Source organism: Aythya marila (assembly GCF_965140915.1).
Source record: "Aythya marila genome assembly, chromosome: 8".
Taxonomy (NCBI): Eukaryota; Metazoa; Chordata; class Aves; order Anseriformes; family Anatidae; genus Aythya; species Aythya marila.
In genome coordinates, this window is record NC_139049.1 from 16,289,401 (window position 1) to 16,308,904 (window position 19,504).

Below are 19,504 nucleotides of genomic sequence, written 5' to 3' on the forward strand. Positions count from 1 at the left end.
AATGAGAATGCTATTTAGAAAACAAGATAAAAACAGACTCATTCATATACTAAACACATGCAACAACAGATCCAGGAGAAACTTAGTATGAGCTCAGGTTCAGTTTCAGCTAAGTAACTATTTCAACAATCAGTTTACAAACAATGAAATCTGCCTTTTTTTTCCCCCCCAGCATCCTTAACATGCATTGAAATATGAACATTTTATCAAAGACACACAAATTAGAAGACAAACACAAGGAATCATACTTCACCACTGAGCTTTTCCCAAGTACTAACCCAAGTGCAGCATCAGTGCAAACAGGCCAAACAGCAGCACTGCAGTTTGTCCTCCAGGAGCAAGGGTAGCACAGGTCACAAGTTCTTCAAATTACCCCACCTGCTCGTATCAGGCCTGCACTGGCTGGACCAGGGCTGAGAGAAGAGCTCTGTACTTGGGTGGTTCTCAGCCAGGGAGCAGGGATAAGAGTTAGGGTGCCTGTGATGAAAGTCAAGTCCGACTCTCCTTGGCTTTGAACTTGAGAACACACACTTGCACCAGGTAAAGACAAAATGCTACCCTTGATGTGTGCGAATGGAACGTCACTCATGTAACTCCATTTGTACACACACTTTGCCAAAATAATTCTTAAAAACTTTTCATGTCAGAGTGGATTATAGGATTGGGATACAGCAATGGAGCTGAGCACTCAGCATGGTTCAGAGGGCAGCTTTGCTGCTGGTTTGTACGAAGCTGAACTGATGACCAAAGAGAAGCTCATGTATCTCATCATTGATATCCTGAGCTGTGCAGTCATACATAAAAGACAAGTCCAAGAAGTGGTCTATAGATCTGGGAATCCTTTAAGGAAGGAAATAACTCCATCATAGCCAAATCCAAGTCTGCTTTCAGGCCCCAGAACGGAGATTTGGCACAACTTTATTCAGACAGATGTGACCCTAGTACCTCTGCTCCTACATAGCATTACTTGTATCTGACCAACAGGGATCAGGCTGAAAGAAAAGACTAATACCATGCATTTCCCAGTCCCATGCACCTAGTTCACTCTCTGCAGCCTTTTACCTACAAAACAGTTTATTGCAGTAAACAGAAGATTTTTACAAACTGTATTGTCTGAAAAGCAAAGGTCTCATGCTACGAGACACATAGGGCGTAGGCATACACATAGAACATAATCCCATAAACATCAAACTGAGGGAATGTGTATGCCCCAGATGTAAAACCATGGAAGTGGCCTGCAGCTCTTCCTTTTACTGTGCACATCTGAAAACAAGGTTCTCTTTCTGCACCACCTGTCACAGCCTGGTGTGGGCTCACAGCATTTCAGGGATCTATTCTTTCCTCACATACAATAACTTACATTGAAATTGGTAGCTGTTGTATATACCTGAGCAAAGACAACAGGCCTCACCAGAAGAATTCTCTAGATGAGGGCATCAGTAAACTAAAAATCACAGAACATTCAACTTACCCTTCGTCTCTTCTCAAAATTAATCAGGCCACCCTGTTGGAAGCAAAGAGAAGGGATCAGAGTAGAAGAGCACGTGCTCAGCTGAATTTAATCACAAACAGGATGAAGTAGCTACACTAACATAAAGCACAGACCTGCCCTGAGGAAGGACCTTCTAAAAATACCTGTTTTCCAATCAGGTAAAAACCACAGCACTCATATATATATGAGTCTCCAAACAATATCTGTTCTCATGGCCTAAAATGCATGCAAAAAACAAACTGGGCTTTTGCCTATACTGTAAGTTTAGCAGTGTTCCAGCAGGCTTGAGGAACACCAGCTCAACACAAAGCATAGACAAATGGGAAAGTGCCAGAAAGAAAATGGATATATAGCAGCTCTACTCAGGCCTGCCTTACTGCAGTTTGCAAAACAAACTACAAACAAATCATCAACAGTTACCAGCTCAGACTGAAGTGTATTTGCTCATTCCTATCATAACTATCAGCACCAGCAAAATGAAGGCTGAGTGCCTGCAACATGGCTCCTCAAGTATCTGTGTTAATTGGGGCCCAGTTTTCAAAGGTGTCTAAAAACCTTTGAAACAAACACTTGAAAATTGGGCCCATCCTCAGTTAAATGACCAGACTCCCTTGCAATCCTTTTTTCCTTCCTGTGCTCAGTTGGTGTCCCCCTGCTTGTTCAGCTAAAGAGAAATGAGAAGTCTTTAACCACTTTAGGGCTCAAATACCTCTGAGTAAATACTGAAACACTTCAGCAATCCCTCCAAAGTACCGAAGTTGTGATTCTGTATGCTTTACCAATTCTTCACAGACATTTTTATACCTAAAACCTTGTTTTAGAAAAATAAAATAGAATAATGGAATGCCACCTTCCTTCTTTCTTCAAATTTTCTTTCTAAGTTGATAAGACAAAATGCAATGCTGAGCTTGTCTGTTGAAATAAATGGCATTCTTAAATTCACGCACGGTTCACAGTGCTAATAAAAATGCATATTCCCTCCTCTTTTTGGAACCAGATTCTTCCAGTTTTGAGAAACACACAAGAACACAGTAAAAGATACAGGAACACATGCAGACAGCACTGTAGAAGATACACAAATACATGCAGTAAAAATTGCCCCAAAATACCTCAATATAGTCCTGAAGGGCTGTGTCCAGCATGGTGAGATCAGTGAGAAAGGTACCCAGGTAAGGCACTGTGCCTTGCATTACTCCCTGGAAATGATCAGAGCAATGTTGGATTGACTGAGAAATGTTAACAATTAGAATGCTAGAATATTACTGTATTAAAAAAAAAAAAAAAGAAATAAAGGTAGTTTGCTTAACAAAACAGTGGTCTTATATAAATGAAGTTTTCTTTCATTGTAATTCCCTTGGTATCAAACTTAGAATTTAAATGAAATCCTTATGAGAAGCAGGATGCTCTCATTAGTGCCTTTCTATTGCAATATTGTCACCATACATTGATTTTTAATGATCACGAGGAAACCCAACTTGCAGAAGGAGTACTGAGCACTGGTGGAAGCATTCCTCAGTTACCTGCTACATGAGAGAGGGACAGGGAATGGTCCTGGCTAGCTTGTATGTAGGGTTTCTCTTTTTGCTTCATCCAATGGGTTTGGGTTTTTAATGATGTTGCTTTAGCATATGACAGTCCAGTCACATGGAGTGACAGATTCTTTTTGTCCAAGAAAAACTAACTTCTTTCCCTGCCATTCCCTGCATTTTATTTACTTAGCATTCACATTTTAACTTTCTAGTCTACTACCAATTGTAGCGTTCAGGCTGTTTCTACAGTTGTGAAGGGAATGCTTGTTCCTACCATCCAAAAGAATCTGTATTTTTTCCAGTCAAACTAAAAGACAAATAAAAAATCATATTCAGCAGTTTTGCCTCCCTATCCCAGATTTCTCTTCCCTGTCCTTTAAAATCTTTGCCAACTTTGAGACAAAAGCCATTTTCACCAGCAGACTGGAAACCAGATTTTACAAAGCAATCTCTGTAATACAAAGTCCATATAATTTTCAAGCTATCATATCAGAAGCTTCCTGAGTCTGTTTAAAAGTAAACGAGATTTCTGCTCTAGCCAGAGCTGATTCTCTTTATCGCAAGGATTCCATTATTTACAGTACATCTTTTACTAAATGAAATCTGTAGCTTTCCCCCTTGTTACTCTCTAAAGGATAACAGGAGTAGTTGAAAGGCTTGTAGGAGAGAAACAAGACAGTTGAAAGTGATGAGTACATGTTTATATTCATCAATCATTTGTTACTCTTTTTTATGACAAGGTTAGTAAATCTCAGGGAGACCTGAAACTAAGCCAACCCTTGGCTCAGCATCTGTCCTGAACAGCTGGTTTGGATGTGAAACAAATGCAAGCGGGACAGGAGTAGCACCCATTTATCCCCTGTCAGGGAACAGGAGAAGCTTAGTGCCAGGGAACATACTGTGGCACCCACATATATCCAACAAATCCTGAAATTTTGGAGTTTAGGAAGTTGAAGTCCCCCACCAGGACAAGAGCTGATGATTTCACAATTTTTGCCAGCTGCCTGTAGAATTCCTCATCCGTCTCCTCATCCTGGTTTGGCGGTGTGTAACAGACCCTCACCAGGATGCTTGCCTTGTTGGCCTTCCCGCTGATCCTAACCCATAGGGACTCAACCTTATCATTCCCAGACTCAGTCTCGAGTTCCACAACATCAAAACTCTCTCTGATATAGAGAGAGCACCCCTTCTGTGCTGCCTGTCCGTTCTGAAGAGCCTGTAGTCAGACATTGCAGCACTGCAGTGGTCCCACCATGTTTCAGTGATGGCAACCAAGTCATAGCCTGCCTGCCGGACAATGGCTTCCAGCTCCTCCTGTTTGTTACCCATGCTGCGTGCATTAGTGTAGATGCACTTCAGCTGGGCCATTGTCTGCTCCCCAAACCCTGACATTGTTACCCCTGGCACAGCTCTAACAAACCTTGTTTCAGCCCCATCCCCCTTTTTACCTAGTTTAAAGCCCTTTCAATGAGCCCTGCCAGCTCCTGCACTACTGTCTGTTTTCCCCTTAGAGACAGGTGGGACCCATCTGCAGTTAGCAGGCCAGGTGCAGAGTAAAGTGCACCGTGGTCAAAAAAAAACAAAATTTCTGTGTTGGCAGCAGCCTCTGAGCCATGTGTTTATCAGGTGAGCATTCCATGTCCTCTCTGTACCCCTCCCTGCCACTGTAGGGATGGAAGAAAGCATGACCTGTACTCCCACTCCATCTACTAATTGTTCCAGTCCCCTGAAGTCCCATTTGATAGCCTTCAGGCTTCTCTCTTCAATATCATCTCTGCCAGCCTGGACTATCAAAAGAGGACAATAGTCAGAGAGGCTAACCAGACTCAGAAGCTTTCTGGCAGCGTCCCTGACCCTGGCCCCACCGAGGCAGCAGACTTCCCTACGGGTAGGGTCAGGCCAACAAATAGGTCCCTCTGTTCCCCTGAGAAGGGAGTCACCCACAACAATCACCCTTCTTCCTGTCCTGGTGGAGGCACTCCTGAGGTGTGGAGTTGACTTCCTCACCCTAGGCATCCTCCTGGGTGGACTTTTCACCTCATCCTCACCCACCCATCTCTCAAGCTCCAGGGCCTCAAACCTGTTGCTTAAGGGCACCTGGGAAGGTGGGGCCAGTAGGGATGGGGGTTGCCTGCGATGTCGAGCAGGGACCTGTTTCCATTCCTCCTCCTCTCCTAGGTCCCCTGCCTCTGCCCGACAGGTCAGGGGGTCCACCCCCATTTGAGGTGTCTCACTCTGGTGCCTTTCCTTCAAGCCTTGCAGGGAGTTGCTCCGACAGTCTATCTCCCACTCTCACTCCCTGATGGCCCTCAACCTCTCCACCTCCTCCTTGAGCTCTGCCACCAGGCTGAGCAGGTTGTCCACCTGCTCACACCTCACACACACAACATAGTATGTATTACTTGCTTACTATGATCCATGGCATAAGGGAAATACAGCTTTGGGCATATATCTACAGGGACAAACATTTTGACTGCGTTTTCAGTCTAAACTTTTCAGTTCACTTGCTTAGTCTCAGTTAGTCAATAGTACTGATGTTTTAGCAATTGTTTTGCACAACAGAAGGCATATTCAAAAACATTACCTAGTGCCCACTTGTTTTCTTAAATTTTCTAGATTTTCTTTCTCGATTTTGCTTTTCATATATTTAGATTTTTGCTTCTCTCATATCTATCTAGATTTTGCTTCTCTCATATCACCTAATAATCACATTACCAGTTCAGAAACGGGAGGAAAGGGACACCAGACGCACCATATCTTTTTGAAGTTGAAGTCGCCTCTGAGTTCTTTTCTGATTTTCTTTCACACTGCTGTCCAGATTTGCAAATTTGGATGTTCCTTCCTGTAAGGGAAGTAAAAGACGATTAATGAAGGAGCAAAGTGGTAAGCTGGCAACTACATTCATGCAAAATAATTGGAAATACATTTAACCAGGCAAGCTAGATTAGCAAAACTATTTGCTATGCAAGTAAATGTGTGTATATGTGCATGTGATGATTTTCTGGGTCTCAAGCACTGCTTGGGAATCTTGGAAAAATCCCACAGGATGACCATAGGGGAACTTTTCTGCAAAATACTTCTACTCTGACCAAATCTAAATGCTATTGCAAACCTCCTAAGAGTTTAAATCAGAGAAGCTTAGGTATACTTCAGTTGTCCAGATGCTTCTCTGAACTCCATCCTGACACTCAAGCTCAAGATTTCTGTTTAATTTCCTAATCAGGACTGCTACAAGTAAACATCTCTGTCTTATGTAATGCTTTGTTGTTTTTCTTATGCCGCAACACAGAGATCCAGCAACTAACCTCTGTTGCTTATTGACTAATCCAAAAACATGCCGGAAATGGAAGTAATAGGTTTTGATCTCCACAATTCCTATGAATGGATGAGCTATTTCACAATAGATCTGCACCCTTTATTTCCCTGGATCCATATGGGATGCTGCAAGTTACTGTTATTTTTTTCCAGTGGCCAGATAGATGTCGCATGAATCATCAATGTCTTTTTAAGCTTGCAAAAAACAACAGCCTGCACTTGTAAAGAGCCTCTCATTATGCTTACTTCTCTCAGTCACAGTTAATGAACAGATCAATTAAACTCTGCCTTTCCTTCCTCAGCTGAAAAACAGAAGCAAATGAAGAAGGAATATCAATGTCCTGAAGATACTGACAGGTAGATGAGATTCTCTAGCAGCAGCAAATGGCAGGCAGGCCCAGAAGCAGCTGCAGCTCGCAGCAGAGACGTTGTTTGGGGAGAAGAGAACAGAGCTCTCCCTCTGTGTCGGACAACCCATTTCATATGGTGCTTTGTCTGCTCTGCACTTTAATTTGCAGGTTGGATAGGCAAGATCAAATACAGCTTCCCTGCAGAGACTATTTATAATGAAACAAAACAAAGACTTTAAGGATACAGTGGACATTAATCCTCCAATCATTATAAATTGATCCAAGATGAGAACTAGGAGAGGGGTGCGAGCTGATTCCTTGGAATTTTCCTCCTCTGCTTTCAAAATGTTTGGCAAATCTACTTACAGCAGCTGAAGAGAGTGACTTGGTGGGAGTCAGAAGGTCTGGGCTTGGATTGGGCTGTTATTCTCTCTTTTTAACATTTAGTTCTATAAGCTGTTCCAAATGCACATTTTTTAAATTGAGCTATAGGTCGATCATAAGTGGATGATAAACAACAGACTGACAGGTTTGAATGCGCTCGCCCACCATTCCTGAGCAAAATACAGTGTTTCAGATATCAAGGCAACGGGGTAAGACACAAATGCCAAATAGACTGGATAGAACTGCCAAAAAGTAAACTAGTTAACTGGTTTATAGAAATTTTTTATGTAAAAATAAAACTTTGCCACTGATGCATTCCCTAGTTTCCAGACAATGTAACCTTTCCTTGCTATTATTTCTCACTCCTTTCAAGCTCCTGAGCTTGTTGGGGTTTGCCCAGGATAGCATACAAGTCACACTGTTTCAGACAGAGCCTGCTTTGTTGGCCATCTGGCCACACACAGAGCAGGAAGCCTGTTCCTTCGAGATTCCCAGCCCTCTTTTCTAGTTCCAAGAAAGGTATGGGATAGTTGGATAAACATCTTAGTATAACTACTCAGTGGCATTGTTCCAGTGAAGTAAAAGGCACTACAGTGGTGCAACCCAGTTGAGTTGTTTGGAGCTGTTTTCTACTCATCAGTGCAAATTTGAGCCTTTCCAGAACTGCTCAGAGGGTGCATAAGCTAGCAGTTTGTCTCTCTGTACAGAGCACTACAAAGCCAACATGCTAATTTGTAGCTCATCTCAATAAAATTACACTGTGCAGCACCTGTTACCTCTGGTTCTGGCTCCAGTGCTATCCAGAGGTACGATGTGGCACACACAGGTGTCCTTGAGCTAGACATTGCTGTGCCCAAGGGAGCATAACCCACCACTGAACCACAGCAGCCTGACATTCAGTCTGGGGGGCTCCGAGAGTGATGACAGCCCTGACCCACTTTATTGTGAACAAATCAATACAGGATCTGCGCAGCTGCAGCCTGCTGTTTGTGGGTATCCAAGTTCAACAGGCTAATGCCGGTATAGCGTTATTTCAGAGACAATGAAATCACTTCTCACCCGAGCAGAAAACCCCAAACTTACAAGCTACTGACCAATCTTCCCTGAAGTACTGCATACAGTAGCTCAGGAAGAGATGAGCTTTGGCAGCTGGCTGGAACAGTGGCTAACTTCAGCTTTGAGATTACAAACCTTTGCGATTAGCAACTCAAGCTAATTCTCACCTTCATTAGCAGCTCCCTACTTGTCAAATAATTGTCATGATCTGAGAAGATATCAGACAGCTCTTCGAACATCAGCATTCTGTCCCTGTACGGGAAAAGAGTTGAATCGTTCAGATTATTAGTATTTTAAATCAGATCACATTACTGTGCAGCTCTTTTTCTTCATGAACTGGTAATAGCAAAGCATGTAAAAATACCAACACCATGATGCATTCAAGGAGATGCTGCACATCTCCTAGGAACCCTTCTGAGACCTGGTGCTCTCAGTAAAGCCTGAACTCTATTTGACAGTGTCATAAAACCTATAGGTACTCAAACTCTGAGCAGGGTTTTCAATCACGCTAGGATACAAAATTCTTGCAAGAAAGTGGATAAATGGATACATAAAGGAACAGAATGCTAGCTGAGATCTGTATTCCAAGTACTTCATTTTTGCCTTGTTTCATGCCCGCAGTAAAGCTATAAGAAATTAATATATAAGTTCCTTTCCATTGCCCAACACTGCAAACTCACAAACAGCACTATTTTGAACATTTCAGTGGAACATTTTGAACATCCAGTGGAAGGAAAAAACAGCTCTTTTTTGGGGAAATGCAGAAGCACACTTCATGGCAGGGTGACAGTTTTCTTTGTTTATTGAAGAAAAAGGAGAGAAATCTATTCTTCCCAACAGAACAAGCAGAACAACATCTTTCCTACACAGGGATTTCTGGTAGCATGCAGTAAATACTCTAATTGCACCAAAAGGTATTCCACTGTAAGAAATAGTATTTTAAATACAGATCTGAATTTTGTAGTTTGGGGATATATTTTAAGGAAATCTCAGGATAAGGAGAGAGTTTGTAGGAACCTGGACCTCCTCCAACTTCATGGGAGAGAAAACAACAGGCAGCTATCGTGGTGCCGTTCTGCTGACCTGAGAGCAGTGTGCATGAGCTGGGAAAGCAGCTAGTCCCATATTTTTCAAAATAGGCTGTGGAAGATCCAGTTTGCTATATAGTGGCTATATGCCACTGTCCCTGAAGGCAGGGTGCTCTCTCAATACCAAAGAGGAGCTCACAGCATTCAGACCCAAAAAAGGGTTCTGCACCTCACAGGTTCTTCTGAAAGAGAACAGATGTTCATGAAGGAGAATGGGAAGACTGAGAAGAAAATGATGAAAAGAAAGAGCCCTGAACTTTTTGTCTTTGTCTGGGGTTAGCCACAGGAGCAGACAGTAAGGGGAGAGGGGGAGGCTTACTTTGGAACAGACGCCCAGGTCTTCTTTAGCCGATAGATGGAGTTGGACTGCAGTGCTGAAACGATGGCCCTCAAGGAGGAAAAATTCTTCAGGATCCTACATTCCTGTGAAAGGAGTGGTTAGAAGTACAGGAGCGTTAAATATCAGCATTATGTCTAGGTTAGTGCTCTTCTGCTTGACTGGTGTCATGCTTGCTACATATTCTTACTCCAAAGCAGGCAGCTGCACAAATACTGAGCATCAAAAATATCACCCCCCTTCCATTCACTGAACACTTTATGGGCCTTGACACTTATTTCTTGTTTTTCTCACTTTCATGTATTTGTGGTGATGTTGCAGTGTTACGGGTTCCAGTTCTATAAAAAAATAAAAGTTGAAATGAGCCCATGAAGCCAGGCTAAAGAGCACAAATGTTATACTTCTCAAAAAGCCCTTTATAATTACCAATCCCTTTTACCCTTTAGGGGGAAAAAACAAGCTTTGCCTCTTTGTTTGTTGCATTTAAAATCTAAACCTTCAATCATCTAAATGTCAATTTAAAAAAAAAGACATGCAAAGGAATAACCTGTTATTCAAGTATGTGCACCTTGTTAAAGAGAAAACCTTCCAAGTTTTTCCAGAGTTTCAAATCCTGACAGAGATTGGTTCATAGACATTTCTTATAGAGCTTCTCTATGGCAAAAGTTCCTGTGGAAAAAGACACAGAAAAACCTCGTCCTCCAAAAGAAGAGCACATTAAAACAGATGGAAGCAAGGATAGGGGAAGCCTGGCCTGTGACTCTTCAAGGGACTCCTGTAAATCCATCGGTGGTTCACAAACCACAGCATGGGTGCCACAGATGTAAGACAATTCTTGCAAATATAAGCTCTCACAAACAGGTGTCTGTACATGCAAATTAAGCAGACAAAACACATGCCAACTTGCCTGCTGCACGTAAATGACTGTATTCAAACTACAGTTCTGATTTAGCAAATTTTTATGGGCCTGATTATTTGCACTAATAAGACTAATTATGTCAAGTGTCCTTACAGTGAAAATAGACATAATTTATTCCCTTTAGAGCAATTTCTGCACAGGACTGAAAAAATGTAGAGCAAACTTTATATAAACTGAAGTCAGACCTTAATGTACAGTAACTCTGCTCATGAGTTGCACTAAAATTGACAGAACTAAGGGAAGTATTTTTACTCTCATATATTTACTTAATACATATATATATTTAAGACTCAGCAACTTAGGAGGTTACATTTAACAAAATAATGCTTAGAAGATGACTGACTAGGCAGACTTGACCTGAAGCAGGTTGGTAGTTAGGCTAGATAAAGACCAGCTTAAAGAGCATGTGGCAGGACACCCAAGACCTGAAAGCTGCTCTTGCATGGTCCGGAGCCAAAAAAGCCACATAACAGTTCTTGCTGGGTGACAGACACATTTGAGAAGGAGACCCTTCTTTCTTCATGTTCAACTTGTAATTCAGGCTGGGGAGAATAATGGATTCTGAGACAAATTCTTTTTTTTTTTTTTTTTTTTTAAGTATGACAGGAGTTTGGACTAAAAGCTCCAAGTTGGATCCACTGACTTAAAATGCATGTAAAATTAAAACCTCATTAGGAATTCAATATTGGACTTCATGTTCTCAATGTTTTAACTGACTGCTAAACTTCACCTCATTTCCACTCATATATGTTTTTTTTAAACTGCCTTGAACAACTTTGTTTCATGCTGCGTCTTTCACAAGGGGAAAACCAGAAAGAATCCTACACAGTGCTCAAAAAGAACTTTGATTTTAAAAGTTAAGTATAACAGGATATTAATGATTTTTACTTTTTATTTTTAAAGAAAATATTGCGTGCATAAAATTGGCTGCTTCTGCTCAGGAACCTTAGAGGTAGGTGGAACAGGGAGAGCTAGCAGTTTACTCAGTTTTCCTTGTAATCTAAGAAACTCAATCCAGAAGTCACAGATAAGTAATATAGAACTCCATGCTGCTAAGTTACAGTCAGTTGTCAGTGAATAACTGCACTTTAATGAGGGGATAATTTTCTAATTTGGGCATCTAACCAAAACACTCATTTGCATGCACAAAGCAAGCAACTTTATTCAGAAGTGGGCGGCTAAGTCTATTTGCAAGTAGCTATTCTACATATGTAATTATTTTGTATAGCATGCACATGCATTTTTCACGTGCTTAGCTAAGATGGAGAATTTAATTATGTGTGTGAACTAAGTAAAGGGAGAAGTGTTGTCTTAACAGAGGTGGAGAACAAGGTTCTCCATTCACAGAACAAAGATCACGAGCATGATGCCTGGCCTGGCTTCCCTGGGCCTTCCTAACGTCCCATGATGAGCAAGAAGCTGCTCCATGCTTGCTCACCCAGACTGCAGCCCAGTGTGCCCCCAAAAGCCCGCTGTAGCTGGTACCTCTGCAAGTCAGAGATCTGCACACAGAAAGTAGGAACCAAACTCCCTAATCCATTCACGTGGGCTATAAAGCAGGCATCAGATGATAACAAAAACGAGCCAACTTGAGTGTCAAAACAGAGGTGAAAGACTACTTCCCCATACCAGTTTCCTGAACCATGCAGTTGCCAGAGCTTAGGTGCCAGTACTAACAATGCTGCCTCTGGAAGGATAGAAGCACATTGTCAAGGTTGGAAGGCCTCTGTCTGGCTTGAGCTTTTTATGACTGCTTATTTTGTATAGCTTTGAAAGAATCCATGTGATTCTTAAAACGAAGTCAACACATACCCATATTAAAGTGCTTTGATGTTCTTTTCATAAAGGAGACCTAGTTTAGTGCCAGCTGTCCAGTGATTTGAAGGGGAGTTAAAAAGGTTACAGGGAAATATAAGAGAGAAAATCTAAGAAATTAGCAAACTGGAGTTATGTAAAGGTGTGCTAAACTCTTTTGTGCAAAGATTACGAAACACAGAATCTCTTATAAAACAAAGGAATTGAAGCAAAAAGTAATAACTTGTTAAAGAGAAATACAAGACAATGACAAAGCAGAAAAGCAAGAAGATGAGACTGATGCCATAGTATACCTCTACTTGTTCCTTCTGGTCACTGTTTCCACCTCTTTCTGTGCCCTCCCTTCCCCCTCCCCCCATTCATTTGTATATACAATGTAAACAGTGAGTAAGTCAGTAAGCAAATGACTTTTTGAACTTTTTTGTTCTGGAAACTTCTTCAGGCCAAACAATATTTCATTTTTCCCCTGTTAAAAAGGTTAGTATTTCTTTGAAGTTAGTTTTGTCTGCACTTACTTCAAATCTAGTATTTATTTTACTTTCACATGAACATACACACATGTATAAAGGTGTGTGTATGAAAACACAAACAGTTGTGCTATCTCCCACCATTCTGATTCAGCTCCAACAGGGCTCACAGATGCAGGGGAGGGAGCATGACGCTCACTCACTAAATATTAATGGCCAAAGGCTGAAAAAAATGCAAAGCTCATTCTGACTGCCTAGTGCCTGCACCACTGCCAGTTCTTCATTCTTGTCCAACCTTCCTCCAACATCTGGGTAATATCATAAAATCAGAGACTGGTTTGGGTTAGAAGGGACTTTAAAGACCATCTGGTTCCAACCCCCTGCCATGGGCAATGACACCTCCCACCAGCCCAGGCTGCCCAAAGCCCCATCCAGCCTGGCCTTATGCACTTCCAGGGATGGGGCATGCACAGCTTCTCTAGGCAACCCGTGCCAGTGCCTCATTTCCCTCACAGTAAAGAATGTCTTCCTAATATCTAAATCTACTCTCTTTCAATTTAAAGCCATCACTGCTCATCCTATCACTTCACTCCCTGACAAAGGGTCCCTCCTCAGCTCTCCTGTAGCTCCCTTTAGGCACTGGAAGGCTACTAAAGGTCTCCCTGGAGCCATCTCTTCTCCAGGCTGAACAATCCTGTTTAAACAATGGTTTAAAACCATTACCTCTTGTCCTGTCACTACACTGTCTGATAAAGTGAGTGTAACAGGGATCAAACACCACGTCACTTCATTCACTAATACACACAGTATTTTCTTCCTAGGGAATTGAACTGATTGAATTTATACCCATCTCACCATCAATGTTATATTATCAAGTATATGGCACTCTCCATCTCCAGGGCACAGTATCTGTCTCATCAGTTAATTAGCACTCACAACCCTGCAGAGACCAGCATCAATGCCATTTCCACAGAGGGGGAGGAACTAGGGAAAGGGGTGGCAATGTTTCATCTCCTATTACCAAGAAAGCTGGTCCAAACCAGAAAGAATTGGAGCTAAATGTTCACTGGCCTGGTACCAATGCATACAACCCCTTCCTCCCCTCCCAACAAATTCCCTCACTCCAAAGCACTTGCACAAGGAACATCAACAATCTAGAATAAATGCTTTACGTGTGCAATATGAATCCACTTCTCAATGATCTTGGCTCTCTGCTGTGTTTTGAGTTCCTTGCTCTTCAGGATAGTGCTGACAACGCATTTGGTAACTGCATTGAACTGAGCAATGGTGGCTCTGATGGTAGGTGCCAGGTGCTTGTTTTCTTTCTTATCCCTTCGAGACCAGATGCATCCCAAACAGTGGTGGGGCACAACTTTCTTGAAGAGCTTCTAGAGTGAAATAGAGGTGTCTAAGTCAGCAGGATTCTCCTAGATCTCTATTGTCCACGAGAAACACATGTTCACAATACAAATTAGATCTAATGCTGTATTACAATGTAAATATTTGCTTTCTCTAAGATTAAAATATACACTGTAGAATGCTCTTCATAAGCTTGATGCCCTAGAAGAATTGCCAGCTAAGTAGTCCTAGGAAAATAAGAGACATCTTTATACAAGTTGCATGACAAAGGGGCAAAAAAATTATATAGTGATATTTTGAAGCAAAATGATACAGACAAACCAAATCAGAGTACTACAATTAGAGTACCTCTACATCTTTAGGCCAGGCAGCAATATAGGCAAAAGGTGGTATTTTTCAGTGTCAAATGTTGAACTTTGAAAAAAAAACTACATAGTATACATTCGAAACTTTTTTTTTTCCTTTCTTTTCTTTTTTTTTTTTTTTTTTAACCTGCAGAATGACTGAAGGAAAAAGCCCTGTGAATAAAGCAAATTTGGATAACCAAGCAGAGCTGTGTTCTCTGGCCCAAAAACAGACCTGTTCTGGACCACTATACTTATATTGAGATCATTTAGAAAAAAATTAGAAGCCCAGCACTATTTCCCCTAGCATTTCAAGTAGTACATATACTCTACATACTGCATCCATGTATGTCAGCTGCTCTGCCACAAGGTCTTCTCGGAAAAAAGAGAATTCTTCTGGACTGCTAATCTCCATTTCCTCTTCATCATAGAGGTTACAGGGGGAAGTGCTATGGATCCCATCTGTTCAGGATGGAAAATATGGTTTAGTAAATTTACAAAGCAAACAGTAAATCAAAGCAACTGTTCACTTATTTCAAAGTTATTTTGTTATTCTTTTTCAGTATTTATGCAGATTTTTAATAATATGAAAAAAAATCAATTGGCAAAGGGACTAGAACTTGATTATATACTCAAAATATTACATTAGGAATGTTCTTATATCCGGATTACTTCTCCCATTCACAGAAGGAAAGGGAGACACCAGATTTTACTGGCACCATTTACACTTTCACAGGACTACACAGACAATATTAAAGAGAGGCTGTTCCAGCTTTGCATATCGTCCCTCTCTGGGAATTTTTCCCACCAAAGGGAATACACCGAGCATCTACAGCGTTTAGCTGAGTTTCTTTCAGTTTTCACTGAGCAGCAGCAAAAAGTGCAAGAGGACAGCTCTCCTCACTAAGGGACCAGATCCTGTGTCAAAGGGAAGGGATTTCACAGATGTTCCCATGTTACCTTTTGACTCCCACATGGAACAAAGCTACATTAAAAAATAAATAAATAAGCTCTTATTTCCCATGGTACAGGAGGAAGTCAAACAGAAAATCCTTAAAACAAATCCTCTTCTTAATCCCTTTTGCTGGAGAGCAACAGTAAGCACCACAGACGTAAAAAAATGGGACTTTCCCTCTTGTTGAAGATGAACAACAAAAGTACTGAGTTTACTACCAGTGAAATTTCATTAAGGAAAACAAGCAGTGCATGTCAGAGTATGCTATGCAATACTTTCTATCCAATTAAAGCAGAACAAACATGAAAGCAATAAAAGTAGATAGTGGTACTTCATCATTGTTTTCCAAAATACTTGTTTTTCCTTTCTTCATTCATTTGCAAAACCTGAGCATCAAAACCTGTTACAGTTCTGATATAGCAAGTTATAACTACTGGCTGTGTCCAGATTTCCATTCCAACTGTACAATTTATTGACAGAGGTAAATGTGATAAACAGAGACCTCTGTTTCACTCTGATTTTTCTGTGGGTGTTTCATAACAATATGAATAGCTAAATGGACTTCTCCACAGCTGTTACAAGAGTTACACATTTTGGCCATGTAACTCCTCATTCTCCTTTCAGCTCATGTAATTCATCTGAAAATCCTCACCACTGAGTTGCAAGCCTATTCAGAAACTCACTGCTGTCTTTAAATTAGGTCCTTGAGTGCAACCCAAGATTTTCCTTTATTTTTTTCCATGCCTGTTTCTCCTTTCACCTTCATGTTCATAAATATGTAACCAGTCTTCTCCCTACTTCCTAGAAAGCTGGGACCCCTCTTGTACCAGAGTATCTCCACTTCTTCAGATGTCTTTGATCCAGTCAGTCCTCTGAAAGGCCCACTGCACTCTTGACTTCACAGAAAGGGACGATGCACCCTGTCAGAACTGCAGACTCTGGCTCACCTTGCTTTGTATTGCTCAGGCTGGAAGCACCGAGGCTGGAAATAGCTTTTATCGATGCATCTGGGACTGCAATCTAATCTACTGGGATGGACAATGGCAGCAATGAATGGGGGTTTGATTATTTGATTATACAAACCAAACTGTAGGATTAGGACCACATCTGTAAGTTTACAGTACAATAGGAGTGCTTTAGAACAATAATCATCAGCTAATCTTCAAATCTGATTGCAGGCAACACATAAAGAGTTTTGCAAGAAATCTCTGAAATGAACAAAGATGGAGCATCAATAAAATCAGTGACTACTCTAAAACTCTTCTCTGTAGAACCTTCAGGTTAATTGCATTCCCCTCCTCTTCTTTTATTCTAAATAACAGACTCTGTTCTACCACAAATTGGAAAATGTTATCATTCAAATTGACCTGTCCATAACTCAGAAAAGAGCCTTTTCAACTCTTACTTCTGGAAACAAGTGCAGAAGCAGGGCTGCTGGGAACTTGTGCTCACTTTGAACAACAGATGAATCTAAATATAGCTCTTTTAGGCTCTCTTTGTTTGACCTGTGGGAACCAAACCCAGGAAATAACATCAGTAGACACACATCATCAACCCTGTCCACTTACCTGTGTTCAGTAAGGAGACCACTTGAGCTCTGTGCAGTACTCCTTTTTATGTTCTTTTTGATGGCAGTGTTAATTTGGCAATTCACCATAATTATGCATTGACACGGTATTTCTGGAACATCCGGCAGATGAGATTTTATGCCGGGGATGAAATGTTTCTTTTCTGTCATTTCCTTTATCCTTTATTTCATGAATTACTCCCTCTTGCCCCTCTGCCAAACCTTGAAGTTGTTTTTAGTTCTCATTCATACACTGTATGAGTTCCTAGGACTTTTCAGCTTATGCCACAGGAAACTTTCTGACCAGGATAAGGGTATGTGTCAGGCTTGACACTGCACACAGTGTATTTGTGTTACTACAGTTCACTATTGTTTCAGTAGATTGTGACCCCCTATAACGTAAGCTTTTCCTCTGTCCTTGGATACCAGCAGCCAGCCACTCAAATAGGAAAAAACAGCCACAGACACTTCCTTTGACATGATGGTAACTAGGAAGAAAAGCTTCATAGCAACACAGCTTGTGACTCAAGATTTATTTTGTTGCAGCCCAGTAAGATGACCTTTTTTTTTTTTTTTAATTTATTTGTTTGTTTATTTTGGGGATGGGTTTTAAGTGAGAAAACCTGAGGAGCAGCTGTGTGTTTTAAGTCAATGACACAGGGAGTATGTTGACAGTTAACTACTTGACTGCTGTAACAATCTTGAGACTTTGGCTGAATATTAGAAGCACTGGAACTCCCAGTCCTCCTTTGAATGAGCAGGAAAAGGCACCTACACTGCACTGTTCACACAGAACCTGCAGTCTCATTCAGAGATTAAATAAATAATAATTGGTGAGCCTCATAATATTGCTTACAATTAGGATGAGTGCACTGATATGAAATGCACTCCACATAAATCCCTGTGGTACCACACAGCCTGGGAAAACAGAAAGAAAGAAGGAAAGGAAGCTTACTATCGTTTTCCACTTCTTGCTTCTGGAACTGCTCCAAAAGGTTCTGCGCCCTTCTCTCCGGGTCAGAGCCAGGCATGCTCCTCTTCAGGTAATCCAGCAACTTCAGCAAGCACAGGTAGTTGGGTGGCTCTCTGAAATCCTCAGAGCACTGGTCGAGCCACGCTCGTAAGATTGATGCTATCGCACTGAAAACAAATACACAGAGAACACGCTGGTTGCATACCGTTTGTATCAATACAACTGCACATATCCTTAAAATAAAAACACTGAGACCTTCGCACTCCTCATCAAGGCAGTATGAAGAAGCTTATGAGCATGGAATTGCATTTGTTCTTTTTTTTATGCATGCAATCTTATTAAGATACCACTCAGATTTTGCCAGTGACCTCAGTGAAGTTGCTGCTGATTCACGCTACTACAAGTGGATCCAATTACAGCCTCAAAATGCATAGCAATGAAGAATCAAATCCACTTAAGCTATATGGAGTCCCTTCTATTAAATTCAGGATATCAAGTAATGATAGATAAAGCAATTAAGATAACTAATAGAAATAACTCTCTACCAAGCATATAAAGTCAGTACCTCGAATAAAACAAAATCATTTTCCATCACTGGCATTCATTATTTGCCTTTGTCAAGCAAGCAAGACTTGCAAATTATCTTGGAGTTATGCTTTTTTTTTAAATAGCTGAAGTATCTTCGCTTAGCTGTACTATGTCCATGTTTGACTAGTACTAGACATTATGCACACAATCAAAAGCAGAACATAATTTCTTAATTCACTGTTGTGCCAGTGGGAAAAGCTGTGGCCTGGTGCGGCTGCAATGTGTGCTCAGTTACTGCTCCCTGAGATGCTGTGGAAAAATATAAGGGAGGAAGCAAGGTATTTGTGGTTCCTTCAGGGCAGCAGCTTCCCAGTGGAAGTGCTAAATCAAACACTTCCTCCAGTGCCCTTCCTCTCATCTATCACCACCGCCCAGCCTGGGGACTCGATCCTAAGCTGTGTAGTCCCACAGCCCGTATTACTCAGACGTGTCTGCTCTCTTAGTAGAGAGACTGCCCACTGATCGAGTCTTGGGGTTTATGTATGCAAAAAAGCAGCCTAAGCCTGATCCTAAGCCCCAAGAGCACAGACTGTTAATGAGGTTACCATGTCTGTGAAGATAAAACCCTAGTCGTGGCATGTGTAGCCTGGGCAGCACTACGTTGCCAGTGCTCCGTGCCAGGCTTGAAGAGCAGAGAGAGCTGAACCCAGAAGATGGATTGTTTTTGTATGAACTGTCTGAACTGCAAAGCAAAAACACATCAACAGAATTTGGATTTTACCCTTAGCCCAAAGAGAAGGAGGTGCTGTCAGATTACAGCACACAAAACTGTATATCTCTCTTGCGCAAGGAAAGAATACTTGAAAGTGATAGGAGTGTTTTAAGAGAGACAAGAGTCTGAGATCTTGGATTCTTCATAGCACTGTGTCAATAGATCAGCTATCAGGATATTTTGCTGCACCAATTAGACTGACCAGAGCACAAATCACAAGCTGGGGAGTCACAGATGGCATATGAAAATACTTC

The 19,504-nt window shown here is 41.4% G+C and overlaps 1 protein-coding gene and 1 long non-coding RNA gene across 5 annotated transcripts in view; one reads left to right on the forward strand and one right to left on the reverse strand.

Moving 5' to 3' along the window:
- RGL1 (ral guanine nucleotide dissociation stimulator like 1) overlaps positions 1-19,504 on the reverse strand; it is a 76,599-nt gene that overhangs the window by 8,702 nt on the left and 48,393 nt on the right. For all 4 annotated transcript variants that reach the window (XM_082766634.1, XM_082766633.1, XM_082766635.1 and 1 more), the window contains 8 exons: positions 17,933-18,117; positions 14,793-14,917; positions 13,925-14,140; positions 9,534-9,637; positions 8,294-8,378; positions 5,774-5,863; positions 2,602-2,688; positions 1,472-1,504 (listed from right to left, as the gene is read on the reverse strand). In XM_082766634.1, the coding sequence (XP_082622760.1) occupies positions 1,472-1,504; positions 2,602-2,688; positions 5,774-5,863; positions 8,294-8,378; positions 9,534-9,637; positions 13,925-14,140; positions 14,793-14,917; positions 17,933-18,117 (925 nt within the window). The remainder of the gene's footprint in view (positions 1-1,471; positions 1,505-2,601; positions 2,689-5,773; positions 5,864-8,293; positions 8,379-9,533; positions 9,638-13,924; positions 14,141-14,792; positions 14,918-17,932; positions 18,118-19,504) is intronic.
- Positions 1-19,504, forward strand: part of LOC309881069 — a 29,461-nt gene that overhangs the window by 4,516 nt on the left and 5,441 nt on the right. The window lies entirely within an intron of this gene.